This window comes from Pristiophorus japonicus, chromosome 1 (assembly GCF_044704955.1).
Source record: "Pristiophorus japonicus isolate sPriJap1 chromosome 1, sPriJap1.hap1, whole genome shotgun sequence".
Lineage (NCBI taxonomy): Eukaryota > Metazoa > Chordata > Chondrichthyes > Pristiophoridae > Pristiophorus > Pristiophorus japonicus.
Window position 1 is genome coordinate 102750472 of NC_091977.1, and position 16522 is coordinate 102766993.

At 42.7% G+C, this 16522-nt stretch overlaps 1 protein-coding gene across 4 annotated transcripts in view; it reads left to right on the forward strand.

Annotated features, from left to right (window-relative positions):
- Nucleotides 1-16522, forward strand: part of fancc (FA complementation group C) — a 330390-nt gene that overhangs the window by 162584 nt on the left and 151284 nt on the right. For all 4 annotated transcript variants that reach the window (XM_070882002.1, XM_070881996.1, XM_070882011.1 and 1 more), the window contains exon 8: nt 4259-4415. In XM_070882002.1, the coding sequence (XP_070738103.1) occupies nt 4259-4415 (157 nt within the window). The remainder of the gene's footprint in view (nt 1-4258; nt 4416-16522) is intronic.

Sequence of the window (16522 nt, forward strand, 5' to 3'; positions counted from 1 at the left end):
CCTATTCTAAGATTATGCCCCCTAGTTCTCGTCTCCCCTATCAGTGGAAACATCCTCTCTGCATCCACCTTGTCAAGCCCCCTCATAATCTTATACGTTTCGATAAGATCACCTCTCATTCTTCTGAATTCCATTGAGTAGAGGCCCAACCTACTTAACCTTTCCTCATAAGTCAACCCCCTCATCGCTGGTGAACCTTCTCTGAACTGCCTCCAAAGCAAGTACAGGAAACTCTTGGTTATCCGGATCGCTCGAGGATTCGGCAATTCCGGGCAAACAAATTTTCTGATAGGGTGAGTTTACATTTTAACGTTAATATTTGTATATATATTTAACAACTCATTGGAAATCAAAATTCCCACGGGTATGTTAGTGATCGCCTACTTAATAGTCGTTGCATCTGAAATAACTAATTGCAAGAAGAGTTCTGAGTGGTTTCAGTGTGAGAGCGCGCGAGGCAAACGGTTCATGAGCGACAATTGTTTTTGTAGAAGAAAAGGGATCGAGTTGTCAGCATGCATGTACTTCCCCCGGACTGTAATCGCGGAAGGACAAATGCTGCACTGAGAGTGGTTGCAGGTGGCCTTGAGGAGGAGATTGTCTAGCTCCAGGGTTCTGGAGCGCGCACTCTGGGCTGCGTTCTGCGCCTGGAACCTGGTGCCGGCACTGCCCCCGTTCCCAATGTCAGCGGCAGCCACGCGAGACAGCGGCTGCAGCAGCTTGCACATACACACACCAGCAAAGCAAGGGCAAAGGAGGGTGAACTTATGTATTCAGTTTTTGGATTTTTACGGTAGATTTTCTGAATCCTTGCTCATGGTGAGTGTCACGTTGTGCAATTGTTAGCGATTTTGCAACAGAAGGATCCAGATATGATATATGCCGAAGTGTTATGCGCAGATGAGAAGTGGCGACGCAATATTTTAAATTCCGTTACGGTGGGTTTTCCGTTAAATCCGTATCCGGATAAATGAGAGTTTCCTATATAACCTTTCTTAAATATGGAAAACAAAACTGTACACAGTATTCCAGGTCTGACTTAACCAATACCCTGTATAACTGTAGCAAGACTTCCCTGCTTTTATACTCCATCCCCTTTGCAATAAAGGCCAAGATACCATTGACCTTCCTGATCACTTGCTGTACCTGCATACTAACCTTTTGTGTTTCAATCACCAGGACACCCAGGTCCCGCTGTACTGCAACACTTTGCAATTTTTCTCCATTTAAATAATAACTTGCTGTTTGAATTTTTTCTGCCAAAGTACATAACCTCACACTTTCTAACATTATACTCCATCTGCCAAATTTTTGCCCAATCACTTAGCCTATCTATTTCCTTTTGCAGGTTTTTTTGTGTCCTCCTCACACATTGCTTTTCCTCCCATCTTTGTATCATCAGCAAACATGGCTACGTTACACTCAGTCCCTTCATCCAAGTCGTTAATATAGATTGTAAATAGTTGGGGTCCCAGCACTGATCCCTGCGGCACCCCACTAGTTGGTGGTGAGGAAGAAAGCTGTAGATTGTAGGAAGTTATCAATGGACTGGTGACAGAAAAGTGGCAAAAATGGAATTCAATCTGGAGAAGTGTGAGGTAATGCATTTGGGGAGGGCTAATAAGGCAAGGGAATACACAATAAATAGTAGGATACTGAGAAATGTAGAGGAATAGAGGGACCTTGGAGTGCAAGACCCACAGATCCCTGCCAGTAGCAGGACAGGTAGATAAGGTGGTTAAGAAAGCATATCGGATACTTTCCTTTATTAGCCGAGGCATAAAATATAAGAGCAAGGAGGTTATGCTCGAACTTTATAAAACACTAGTTAGACCACCAGCTAAAGTACTGCATACAGTTCTGATCACCACATTACAGGAAAGATGTGATTGCGCTGGAGAGGGTACAGAGGAGATTTATGAGGATGTTGCCAGGACTGGAGAATTTCAGCTAAGGGAAAATTGGATAGGCTGGAATTGTTTTGTTTGGAACAGAAGAGGCTGAAGGGAGATTTAATTGAGGTGTAAAAAATTATGAAGGACCTAGATAGACTGGACAGGAAGGCCCTAGTTCCCTTAGCAGAGAGGTCAATAACTCGGGGGCATAGATTTAAAATAATTGGTAGAAGGATTAGAGGGGAGTTGAGGAGAATTTGAGGATGGTGGGTATCTGGATCGCACTGCCTGAAAGGGTGGTAGAGGAGAAACTCTCATTACATTTTAAAAGTGCTTGGATATGCACTTGAAATGCCTACAAGGCTACAGATCTAGGGATGGAAAGTGCGAATAGGCTGGATAGCTATTTTTCAGCCAGCACAGACATGATGGCCCAAATGGCCCCCTGTGCTGTAAACGTCTGATTCTATGATGGTTGTGGATCTGTACTTGTATCAGTACTTAAGAATGTAATAAGATGGAGGTTATTCTCATTTTTGACACTGTTCATTGTTGAGTTATATAATTCAGTCGGACACCATACATTTGTGCTGAATGGTGTTGGTACATTTACATGTGAAATTATTATTAAAAAAGTCATTTACAAGATTAAACTGGTACCAATTTCCTTCCCTTTCAAAGATAACTGACCTATGCAGTACACTGCTATATTTAATTTGGTGGTTCAAAGCTCCTGACATGTTGGTGAGTTCAGACCAGGCAGCAAAAAGTACCATCTAGTGGGAATAGAGGGGGAAAAAAATTGTGCTTGCTTTTTGTTATTCTTTGGGTCTTTTAAAGGAACTGTTGGGCAATGTTAAATTGAGAATAGGAAGGGTTTTTTTTTGAGTTGGGGTTATTGAGACTACTGTGGATTGCTTTTCAGATTAAATGGAAGATGTTTGGATGGGGATGCTTCTTCAAGTTTGAGTTGGTAGGGAGTCGAATGAACTGTTAAACTTTATTTTTTAAATCTTCAAGTTGTATACTGCCATCATTACCAGAGCCCAGCCCGCTTTGGCTTTGAATTTGGCCAGTGGGTGGGGTGAGGACTTCATTTCCAAGGCGAGTGTGCCACCACTAAGCTAGCTCTTGCGTGCAGAAAGCTGTCACCTGAAATTTCCTGAAGTTCCTGCTGATCACCTCCCGTAACTTTAGTGGGAGATTGGAGAAAATCCCGGGGGAATAGCATAAGCGCTACTTTTACCATTTCTGCAGGGTTACAACTTTCCCCAAAGTTACGGCAGGAGATCAAGAGAATGCCACAGAAATTCTGTTCCCATTTGTTCATGCACCTGGATTTATTTTGGAAGTTAATATGTTGAGAGCTGAACTCTATCAGGTAAACTTCTGAAAAATGTATTAATATTTAGAGTTCAAAAAATTTTAGTTGATAATTTTGGTTTAAAAGCTTATCAGACTTTTTGCACTGCAAATTTATAATTTCTGCAAAATGTTGTTGAACAATATGACTTTCAGAATTTGTGCTAAAAATATGAATTTTGACATTCAGAATAATGTTGGTCTATTCTACATCGTTCTCCAATCACACTTGGTGACCATTTTCAAGACGTTAGTTACTTTTAGTAGCACAGGTGTGCTTTTCGTTACTACAGTTGAGCGTCCTGAATCCGGCAACCTCGGGACCGAGGCCGAGTCGGTTTTTGTGTTTATCCGGACTTCGTAACGTGTTTCTGACGTCCGAAATCCGGAAACACCCGAGCCCAGGTTCGGGTGTTCGGGTCAGAAAGGGGAAAGTTTGCTCTCCGAGGAGCTGTTTGGGCGGGCCCCGTTCTGGAGGTTGTCGGCCAGGCCCCGCCGGGAAGAAGGTGTTCGGGCAGACCCCGCCGCGGTGGAGCTGAGCGGGCGGGCCCCGCCGCCGTGGAAGTGTTTGGGCCGGCGGGCCCTATCGCAGAGGAGATGTTGGGGCGGGCCGGTGAGGAGGCCCCGAGGTAAGAGCAGCTGCGGTGGGCGAGGCCAGCGACGGCGGGGTGGGATAAGGTAAGCGATGGCAAGGTGAGGCCCGAGGTCGGACAGCGGCGTGGCCCCAGGGTCGGCGGGCCCGGATTCCGGAACATTTTACGGATTCTGGACGACCCTGTCACCAATCGGTCTGGATTCCGGAACTCTGGATTTTGGACGCTCAACCCGTAATAGAACAAGAGATAATGGTGTGAATTATCTGGGGTTCTTATTTTCAGAGGGATGATGGTAGACAGGTCTGATATAATTTATTTGTCGGCAATCTTGTGATATTTGAAATCACGTACAAGTAGGAATGCTAACTCCCGAGTTTTTGTTTCTTACTTCCTCCATCTAAATAGGAAAAAGATCTTCCTGTCTGAGTCTACAGTGATGAACCTGTGGCTGCGTTACCTCCCTAGTCTGGAACAGGCTATTTTCCATCTTACTGAAACTTTGATTTCTCATCCATGTGCATCTTTACTGGAAGTTGAAGCTATTATCACAGACTCATTACTGGTAGGTCACTTAATTGGAAACAACCTTTGGGTAATTAATGGTGGGCTTGGTTTAATCTCCAGTGAATTTACATTATGGGCTGGATTTTTGGGTGCTTTGTGACCGTGTTTTTGCCATGTTTTGACCCTCTGCGGCGAAAACGCTAAGCCCAATCAGGATCCTTGTTTGCGGCGGCAATGGGAAGCACCACCGGGGAGAGCTGCAACAGACGTGTAACGACTCTATGGCGTTACCGTCCGAGTTTCGGCACTCACCTGACCTGTACGCCGTGCACAGAACAGCGACAGGTAAAACTTGTCGGTGCAGCCCTGCCAGCAGCGGTAAGTTAGAAAACCTGAAAAAAAGGTAAGTTAAGGTTTTTTTTTTGCAGCGATTTATTAGGTAAAGTTTTTTGAATGTTTTTCTGAATTTTCTTTCCTTCCTCCCAAGGCCTCTCTCACAGCGCTCCCAACCCCGCACTAAAGTTGGCGTGTATCGCGTTTTGTGCCGCGAATAATTGTGCCTCGCCTCCCTTTGCAGCTGGCATAGACCCCAAGTTCAGCCTAAAATCGATAACGCAGCGAAAACGGTAATTTTCACAAATCACTTACATTTTCGCTCAAAAACCCGAAATTACAGCCCTAAATGTTTTGGAAAGATTTTAAATTCAAGGGGGCAGAAATTGGGCTACTTCGAACCTCCCGTTAGCGCCCCCGGGGATGAGTTTTTGCCCGGGGAAGGCGAGAACGGCGCCTCCCACTAAATTTGGTGCAGGTAACACGTCATCGCAGTGCGCAGCCTCACCCCCTGGTTTAGCGTCTGGCACTGACAACGAAAGCTTCTGCTGTTGTATTTCAGTCGGATGTCGGCTGGAGGAGGGCTATTTAAAAGAGCCAGCATTGGGTAAAGTTTTAGTCGGCCAATAATGGTTGTTGCTTAGTTCCACTTAGGCAGACAGGCATTTTGACAGATTTCACTGATTTGCAGTTGAAGTATAATTTACAATATATATTAATGATTTAGACGAAGGAATTGAATGTAACATCTCCTAGTTTGCAGATGACACTAAGCTGGGTGGCAGTGTGAGCTGTGAGGAGGATGCTAAGAGGCTACAGGGTGACTTGGACAGGTTAGGTGAGTGGCAAATACATGGCAGATGCAGTATAATGTGGATAAATGTGAGGTTACCCATTTTAGAAACACAGAAACATAGAAAATAGGTGCAGGAGTAGGCCATTCGGCCCTTCAAGCCTGCACCGCCATTCAATAAGATCATGGCTGATCATTCCCTCAGTACTTTATCCTGCTTGCTCTCCATACCCCTTGATCCCCTTAGCCGTAAGGGCCATATCTAACTCCTTCTTGAATATATCCAATGAACTGGCATCAACAATTTTCTGAGGCAGGGAATTCCACAGGTTAACAACTCTCTGAGTGAAGAAGTTTCTCCTCATCTCTGTCCTAATAAGCCTACCCCTTATCCTAAGATTATGTCCCCTGGTTCTGGACTTCCCCAACATCGGGAACATTCTTCCCGCATCTAACCTGTCCAGTCCCGTCAGAATCTTATACATTTCTATGAGATCCCCTCTCATTTTTCTAAACTCCAGTGAATAAAGGCCCAGTTGATCCAGTCTCTCCTCATAAGACAGTCCAGCCATCCCTGGAATCAGTCTGGTGAACCTTCGCTGCACTCCCTCAATAGCAAGAACGTCCTTCCTCAGATTAGGAAACCAAAATTGAACACAATATTCCAGGTGAGGCCTCACTAAGGCCCTGTACAACTGCAGTAAGATCTCCCTGTTCCTATACTCAAATCCCCTAGCTATGAAGGCCAACATACCATTTGCCTTCTTCACCGCCCGTTGTACCTGCATGCCAACCTTCAATGACTGATGAACCATGGCACCCAGGTCTCGTTGCACCTCCCCTTTTCCTAATCTGCCGCCATTCAGATAATATTCTGCCTTCGTGTTTTTGCCCCCAAAATGGATAACCTCACATTTATCCACATTATACTGCATCTGCCATGCGCTTGACCACTCACCTAACCTGTCCAAGTCACCCTGCAGCCTCTTAGCATCCTCCTCATAGTTCACACTGCCACCCAGCTTAGTGTCATCTGCAAACTTGGAGATATTACACTCAATTCCTTCATCCAAATCGTTAATGTGGTGGCAAAAACAGGAAGGCAGATTATTATCTGAATGGTGACAGACTAGTAAAAGGGGAGATGCAACAAGACCTGAGTGTCATGGTAGATCAGTCATTGAAGGTAGGCATGTAGGTACAGCAGGCAGTAAAGAAGGCAAATGGCATGTTGGCCTTCACAGCAAGAGGATTTGAGTATCGGAGCAGGGAGGTCTTGCTGCAGTTGTGCAGGGCCTTGGTGAGACCACACCTTGAGTATTGTGTGCAGTTTTGGTCTCCTAATCTGAGGAAGGACATTCTTGCTATTGAGGGAGTGCAGCGAAGGTTCACCAGACTGATTCCCAGGATGGCAGGACTGACATATGAAGAAAGACTGGATCGACTAGACTTATATTCACGGGAATTTAGAAGAATGAGAGAGGATGAGAAGCATATAAAATTCTGACGGGATTGGACAGGTTAGATGCAGGAAGAATGTTCCCGATGTTAGGGAAGTCCAGAACCAGGGGTCACAGTCTTAGGATAAGGGGTAAGCCATCTAGGACCGAGATGAGGAGAAACTTTTTCACCCAGAGAATTGTGAACCTTTTCGAATTCTCTACCACAGAAAGTTGTTGTCCAGTTCGTTGGATATATTCAAAAGGAAGTTAGATGTGGCCCTTATGGCTAAAGGGATCAGGGGGTATGGAGAGAAGGCAGGAGTGGGGTATTGAAGTTGCATGATCAGCCATGATCTTATTGAATGGTGGTGCAGGCTCAAAAGGGCCGAATGGCCTGCTCCTGCACCTATTTTCTATGTTTTCTATTCTGGTTGCTTAAGATTCCTGACTTTCATTGATGGCAGATTTGAAAGTCCAACATTTATATCATTTAATGGGGCTGTGCTGGTACTGGACCTCGTGTTCCAACGCCACTGTCAGAGGCAACTTAGGCAGAGAGAAAGACAGCAAAATGTGGCCAGAGGGAGGAGGGCGAACAGGGCTCTCAATAGGAGGCCTTATACTCTCAGGGTATTCCGGCAGCAGTTCTCCTACATCAATTTCCCTGAGGAACAGTGTGTTCGAAGACTGCGCTTCAGGAAGGGTGTGGTCACAGAGCCAGGCCACCTCCTGCAACCAATGGTTTTGTTGCAGATGATACTCAACATACACAGCTGACACATTTTTAAAAATATAAACACTAGATTTATTCAGTTTATATTACTATTCCCACTTGGGTCTCCCCAGACCAAGCACTACTCTTAAGACTGTTGCCTTTGACTGGCCGACAACATGAAAGTAGCCAAGACTACTTGTCTCTTAATTTTGTGGAAGTATGAACTCCTGAAGTACCGTTGGGATTAGGAGATTTTCTCTACCTTTGTGGTGTTGTGATGCATGTCATTTATAATCACATTTAGTTGACATTCATGGAGCAATGCCAAACAATTTTTTCTATGATGTTCTAGTTCAATAGTAACGCATTATGCACTTGTGAAAATAAAAATGAACTGCAGGATACAATTTATATTACAGTTGTAATGTTGATTTGAATGGATTGCTGATGATTTATGATTGTCTTCACTCATGTAATATAAATCCTACTCAATGATCGCAGTAGCATGTCCTAATTCTCCCACATTGTAATACGAACGCTGCATGGCAACAAATGTTTTAAATGATCACAATCTGAAAGTAAAAATGTGAAGGGAACGTTTGCAAATTTGGCTTTTATGTTTGCCCTTTTCTCTTGACGATCTGCATCACTGATGTATTTGTGGGAATTGTGTATGATTATGTATAATTGCTCAGCAACCAATGGTACAATTCCTTGCTGTAGAATTATTCAGTGAATTGCTGACTATTTTTTGTCTGAGTTGTATATTGATAATGAACATACAAGCTCAAAACCTTTGCATCCCAGTAATTCTATAAATTGTTGCAGGTTATTGCTTTCATTTCTTTCGGCTCGCACTTGCCTTTCATAAAAAAAACTGGGGTTGTGTCACGTTGAGTTGATTATAAAGGGAATCGAGTAGTTATCAGGAGCAGTGCCTGTATGGTTTGAAGAAAATATGCATATTCTCACATGCTAGCTACCAGGGTATTTTATTCATAGCGCACAAGATAGATTTAGCAGCCTTCATGAATAACAGTTAACTCTAGTACAGTGAAGATTGTTCAAGACTGCATCTTTTATGAAGTTATATACAGCTTTCTAGAATATTTGTTGCATTATAACAACGGCTTTGTATAGCATCAAAAGATGACATCATACAAAGGGCCTTCTGATCTATAGAATATATCATGGATAGTTAAGAAAATTGAAGACAATAATACCATGGCCCCAAGTTTTGGACCGCGCCGAAAACGGCCCACCTCCGAGCTGGACGCCTGTTCTTTGCGCCTAAAAGTGCGCTAGAAAAAAACTTCAATATTCTCCGGCTCCTCGGAGCTCAATCTCAGCTTGGCGCGGCGCGCTCTTCACAGCCGTGGGTGGAGCCAAACACTCGCGCCGATTCTGTAAGTAGTGGGCGGGTCCAATTTAAATGAGCCAACGTGGTGCCGGCAACCCTGCGCGTGCGCGTTGGAGTGTGCGCGCACGCGCAGTGTCAAACAAACATTAGCACTCGGCCATTTTTAAAAGGACTCGGCTGCCGTCGAGCCACTGACGCCGCCCCTTAAGCGTGGCCGAATGGCCTCAACCCCCTTGAAAAGCTGCGTGCGTCCGGTGTTGATCCTTCGGCTGCCGGCCAGCCACTAACAGAATGAAGGCCTGCCTGCAGCACAGCAGCTCAGCTCGAAGGCTGCTTGCTGCCGCTGTTGGGGCTGCCGTCGAGACACTGACGCCACACCCCTGCCTTTCTCCAACATGAAAGGCCTGCCTGAAGCACTTTCACACAGGTAGGAACATGGTTTATTTAATCTTTTCTTTGCTTATAAATTTTTATTCAGGTTGGATTTATTTGTATAATATTTGTATAAGTATAAATAAGGATTGATTGTAAAATTTAATGACTTCCCTCCCCCCCCCCCCCCCCCTCGTTCCCTACGCCTAATTTGTAACCTACGCCTGATTTTCTAAAGTGTAGACAAGGTTTTTTCGAGCGTACAAAAATCTTCACTTACTCCATTCTAAGTTAGTTTGGAGTAAGTTTTCACTGCCGAAACTTTGAAAACAGGCGTAAGTGGCCGGACACGCCCCCTTTTGAAAAAAAATTCTGTTCCAAAGTGAAACTGTTCTAACTGACTAGAACTGGAGCAAACTAAATGCCGATAAGTTGAATTTCTAAGATACTCCGTTCTACACCAGTTGCTCCAAAAAATCAGGAGCAACTGAGGCCGAAACTTGGGCCCTATAAATGGGTTTAGATGTTGCAGACTTGGGAGGGCAAAGTTTGAATAAACCTCACTTGAACCCTAAAATTGTTTGTTGCTTTTTCACATCTGCAATATGTATCCTGTTTCATATAATAAGTACAAAGTGTTACATTTTCTGGGTTTTTTTAAACCCTAGTGATTATTGTTCTTTGAGCTCAGAGTTAATTGTTACCGATTCAGTGTTTTGTTGTGCAACATCAGTAAGTGTATTTTACAAGCACTTGTGACAAAATAAATGACTACCATTTTCAAATATTACCCAAGCATATTAACACAGTATTTAGGCCACTAAATTCTCTATATTCACGCATGAAATACTACATTTGGGATGCTTCAAAACCATCAATAATTTTACCTTGAATTGCTGACTGCTACATGACTTTGTAGCTTGCACTAGGATGCTTTGTGGCTCTCTGAGCTCATGTGAAAGTTTATATTGGAAGGGCTTTTTCATGTGAGCTATTGTTTTTTATATGTTACTGTTCTGTGAAGGCTTGTAAATTGCTTTATTTAAAGCTGGCTTTCTGGTGAATTAGTGGACAATATTCATCTATTTTAGGTTGAACAACATTATCTACTATTGTGACAAAATAATTATACTAGAAAAAGTTTTAAAGAAAGAGGGGTGAAATTCAGTAACACATGCTAACTTTTTAAATTTTGAAAATTTAGCGCCAGGCACAAAAGAATCTTAACTGTTAAATTGGACTTTAGCGCCCCAGGGAGGGAGGGGGGTGCGGTAAATCAAGTGCTAATGACCTCTGTGGGGCGCTACCACCACAGCGCGGCCAAATTTCAGGTGACTTGTATTCAGCAATTATCCTTCAATCCTTCACACTGGCTCATTCCAGCTCTTAAAGGGGAGGTTCTATCAAGCTGCAGCTGCTCATTTTCACCATTCTTCCAACTGAACTCGACCTGACACCAACTTAGAGACCTCATGGCTATGGCTGCTTCTAATCCACACCGAAGGATGAGTGCTTGTAGGTTTAATGACGCAGGATTGGAGGAGGCAGTGGGACAAAGGAGGGAAGTGCTGTTCCCTGCAAGTGGAAGGAGGCCATTGCCCCAGGTCTTCAAGGCCATGTGGAGGGAAGTGGCACAGGAGGTCTCGGCCAGTAGTCTCATTGAACGCAACCTCACAAAGAATTCCAGCAAATTTGTCAAACATGACTTCCCTTTCATAAATTCATGCTGACTCTGCCTGACTGAATTATGTTTTTCCAAATGTCTTGCTACGGCTTCTTTAATAATGGACTCCAACATTTTCCCAACCACAGATGTTAGGCTAACTAGTCTATAGTTTCCTGCTTTTTGTCTGCCTTTTTTAAATAGGGGTGTTACATTTGCAGTTTTCCAATCTGCTGGGACCTCCCCAGAATCCACGGAATGTTGGTAAATTACAACCAATGCATCCACGATCCCTGCCGCTACTTCTCTTAAGACCCTAGTATGCAAGCCATCGGGTCCAAGGGATTTATCAGCCATTAGTCCCATTATCTTACTGAGTACTACCTCCTTAGTAATTGTGATTGTGTTAAGTTCCTCCCCCTCTGTAGCCCCTTGACTATCCACTGTTGGAATATTGTTAATGTCCTCTACCGTAAAGACTGATACAAAATATTTGTTCAGAGTTTCTGCCATCTCCATGTTCCCCATTACTAATTCCCTGGTCTCATCCTCTAAGGGACCAACGTTTACTTTAGCCACTCTTTTTCTTTTTATATACCTATAGAAACCCTTACTATCTGTTATTATATTTCGTGCTAGTTTACTTTCATAGTCTATCTTCCCTTTCTTAATCATTTTTTTAGTCATTCTTTGCTGGCTTTTAAAAGCTTCCCAATCTTCTGTCCTGCCACTAATTCTGGCCACTTTGTATGCTGTTGTTTTTAATTGGATACCGTCCTTTATTTTTTTAGTTAGCCACGGATGACTATCTTTTCTTTTACACCTTTTCCTCCTCACTAGAATATATTTTTCGTGAGAGTTGTGCAATATCTCCTTAAATGTACACCACTGTTCATCAACCGTCCTACACTTTAATCTATTTTCCCAGTCCACTTTAGCCAACTGTGCCCTCATACCTCTGTAGTCTCCTTTATTTAAGCTTAGTATGATGGTTTGAGATCTAACTTTCTCATCCTCCATCTGAATTTTAAATTCAATCATGCTATGATCACTCATTCCAAGGGGATCCTTTACTAGGAGATTGTTTATTAATCGTGTCCCATTACACTGGACCAGATCTAAGATAGCCTTCCCCCTGGTTGGTTCCGTTACATACTGCTCAAGGAACCCGTCCTTTATGCACTCTATGAACTCTTCCTCAAGGCTACCCAGACCAATTTGATTTGTCCAATCAATATGGAGGTTAAAATCACCCATGATTATTGCTGTTCCCTTATTACAAGTCCCCACTATTTCCTGGTTTATACTCCAACCGACAGAGTTGCTACTGTTAGGGGGCCTATAGACTACGTCCACCAGTGACCTTTTCCCCTTATTATTCCTTATCTCCACCCAAACTGTTTCAACATCCTGATCATTTGAGCCAATATCATTTCTCACTATTGCAATGATTCCATCCTTTTATCAACAGAGCTACCCCACCTCCTTTTCCTGTCTGTCTGTCTTTCCGAATTGTCAAGTACCCCTGAATATTTAGTTCCCAGTCTTGGTCACCTTGCAACCACGTCTCTGTAATGGCTATCGAATCATACCCATTTATATCTATTTGTGCCGTCAACTCATCTATTTTGTTACGAATGCTACGTGCATTTCGACAAAGAGCTTTTAAATTTGTTTTTTTTACCTTTTTTCCTGCTTGTTTCCTCTCTTCTTCAAACTCACTTTCTTTATTTTTGCTTTCTAATTTCAGCTTTGCTCCCCTCCCTCCCTACTGAATCTATTTTCAAGTTCCCATCCCCCTGCCAATCTAGTTTCAACTCTCCCCAAAATCATGGGCCTCACTCAGGCCTGAGTTATGTCATCGGGTTTCAACATGCATATGTAAAGAAGAACCCAGTTGGCGCTTGCTGCCTGCTCAGGAGAACAGGTTGAAATTGCAGCTATTGCGATCATGGTGGATTTTGGACACGTAAGAGCCAGAGTGATTTTAACTTTGTGTGGCAATGCTTTGAACCAGCAAATTTTCCTGGCCATTGATTATCATGTGTGTCGTAACAGGCGGGTAAGTATCCCCTATGGCGCAACTGGCAAAGTAGTTCAGGAAATTTACCCTATGCTATGATCCTGCAGGATTGTTACCAATATCCACGTAAATCTATAAGATGCTTGAAACAATTAGTCTGCTGAGTTCTGGCAGTTATGAAACATCATTCCAGGGAACTCAACTCAAAATTCCTTCCCAAAAATATTTGAAATTAAATAATGGAATAGTAGTAGAGGAGAAAGAGGAAAGTATGTATAAAGTTCATTGGCAATCGATCTGACTTTTAACAAGAGAAAACATTTTGTAAACCACGCCAGCTGTTAAGATACAAGAGAGCATGCACAGTGGTGTACTGTTCAGTCAGTGTGTAATTTATGTGGATTTATAACTGCTTGGGAACATTAGAAGGCCTATTTGTTATATTGGTTCTTCCCTCTGATTGTGATGCTTATTAATACATTACAATACAGAGAAAGAGAAGACCTATTTAGTTTTTAAATTGCCTGCTTCCATTTGTAGTGACAGTTAAATGTGGTTTGAAAAATTAATTTGACATAATTTTTGCTTTTCTCTTGTATCAGAATCTGAAAGCAAACAAAGTGGTATAGATAAACAGTTACATTGATTATTAGTTCCAAATTGATGACCAGTTTTTACTTTAAAATATTATGAGGTACTCCTTTCTGATTCTTTGGGGCATGATATTTTGAGAATTTTTACATAAGAGCAGGAGTAGGCCACCTGGCCCCTCGGGCCTGCTCCGCAATTCAATAAGATCTGAGCTTGGCCTCAACTCCACTTCCCTGCCCTCTCCCCATAACCCTTGACTCCCTTATCCTTCAAAAATCTATCCATCTCCACCTTAAAATTATTCAATGACCCAGCCTCCACAGCTCTCTGGGGTAGAGAATTCCAAAGATTCACGACCCTCTGGGAGAACAAATTCTTATGCATTTCCGTTTTAAATTCTGAGACTATGCCCCCAGTTCTAAATTCCCCCACGATAGGAAACATCCAGAATCCAGGGAATTTTGGTAGATTACAGCCAATGCATCCACTATTTCTGCAGCTACTTCTTTTAAGATCCTAGGATGCTGGCCATCAAGTCCAGGGGACTTGTCCACCTTTAGTCCCATTAGTTTGCCTAGTACTTTTTCTCTAGTGATAGTGATTGATTCACCCCTCAGCTAGCCCCTTGATTATCCATTATTGGGATGCTTTTAGTGTATTCTACCTTGAAGATACAAAATATTTATTCAAAGTCTCTGCCATTTTCTTGTTTCCCATTAATAATTCCCCAGTCACATCCTCTGAGGGACCAACGTTTACTTTAGTTAAACTCTTCCTTTTTATATACCTGTAGAAGCTCTTACTGTCTGTCTTTGTATTTCTTGCTAGTTTACTCTCATAAACTATCTTCTCTCGCTTTCATTTTTTTAGTCCTTTGCTGGTTTCTAAAAAATTCCCAATACTCTGGCCTTCCACTATTCTTCGCAACATTGTATGCCTTTGTTTTCAATTTGATACCATCCTTTACTTCCTTAGTTAGCCAGGGATGGTTCATTCTTCTCTTAGAGTCTTTCTTTCTCACTGGAATATATCTTTGCTAAGAGTTATGAAATATCTCCTTAAATGTTTGCCACTGGTTATCTACCGTCTTACCCTTTAATTTATTTTCCTAGTTCACTTTAGCCAACTCTGCCTTCATACCTTTGTAATTGCCTTTATTTAAGTTCAGTACACTAGTTTGAGACCTCGTTCTCATCCTCAAACTGAATTTGAAATTACATAAGAACATAAGAAATAGGAGCAGGAGTAGGCCATACCATCCCTCGAACCCGCTCCGCCATTTAATACGAACATGGCTGATCCGATCATGGACTCAGGTCCACTTCCCTGCCCGCTCTCCATAACCCCTTATTCCCTTATCGTTTAAGAAACTGTCTATTTCTGTCTTAAATTTATTCAATGTCCCAGCTCCCACAGCTCTCTAAGGCATCGAATTCCACAGATCCATAACCCTCTGAGAGAAAACATTTCTCCTCATCTCAGTTTTAAATGGGTGGCCCCTTATTCTAAGATTATGCCCTCTAGTTCTAGTCTCCTGTAAGGGGGTGGTCTCTATGAGGGGGTCAGGTTCCCTTCTGACCAACTTGAGCAATTCGAATCGCTTCCACTCCCTTGGGTTCTAGACTCTAGATTTATTTGGGGGATGTGACAAAGTGCAAAGGACACTCACTTAGCCTGTCTATGTCCTTTTGCAGATTTTTTGTGTCCTCCTTCTTCTGTCCTCCCACTAGTTTTAGTCACATTGTATGCCCTTGTATTTAATTGGATACTGTCCTTTATTTTTTTAGTTAGCCACGGATGACTATCTTTTCTTTTACACCCTTCCTCACTGGAATATATTTTTCTTGAGAGTTGTGAAATATCTCCTTAAATGTACACCACTGTTCATCAACCATCCTACACTTTAATCTATTTTCCCAGTCCACTTTATCCAATTTTACCATGCTATGATCACTCTTCCTAAGATGATCCTTTACTATGAGATCATTAATTAATCCAGTCCTATTACTCATTAACGGATCACAAATAGCCTGTTCCCTGGTTGGTTTCACAACGTATTGTTCTAAGAAACCATCCCGGATACACTCTGTGAACTCTTCCTCAAGGCTACCTTTGCCAATTTGAATTGTCCAATCTGTAATAAGATTAAAATCCCCCATGATTATTGCTGTACCTTTCTTACATGCTTCCATTATTTCTTGATTTATACTCTGTTCTCCTGTGTAGACCATTCCCACCAGTGATTTCTTTCTCTTATTATTTCTTATCTCCACCCAAACTGATTCTACATCTCGATTTTCTGAGCCAGTATCATTTCTCAGTACTGCACTGATTTTATCCTTTATTAACAGAGCTATCGTGTCTCCTTTTCCTTTCTGTCTATCCTTCCGAAATGGCAAATACCTCATAATATTCAGTTCCCAGCCTTGGTCACCTTGCAACCACGTCTCTTTAATGGCTATCGGATCATACCCATTTATTTCTATTTGTGCCATCAACTCATCTATCTTGTTCCGAATGCTGCGTGCATTCAGATAAAGAGCTTTCAATTTTGTCTTTTTACCATTTTTCTCTACTTTGACCCCACTTTCTGATACACTCCTATGTGTATACGCTCTGTCCCTTCCTATCACACTCTGGTTATCATTACCCCTATCGCTACCCTGCACTATTGCCTTCTCCTTTCTCTTTGACTTTTTTAATTTCCGCTCACCGGATCCCTCCCCCGCCACTAATTAGTTTAAAGCCCTACCTAACACCCTAGTTATTCGATTCGCCAGGACACTGGTCCCAGCCTGGTTCAAATGCAGCCTGTCCCGATGAAACAGCTCCCAGTACTGCTGCCAGTCCCCATGAATTGAAACCCATTTCTC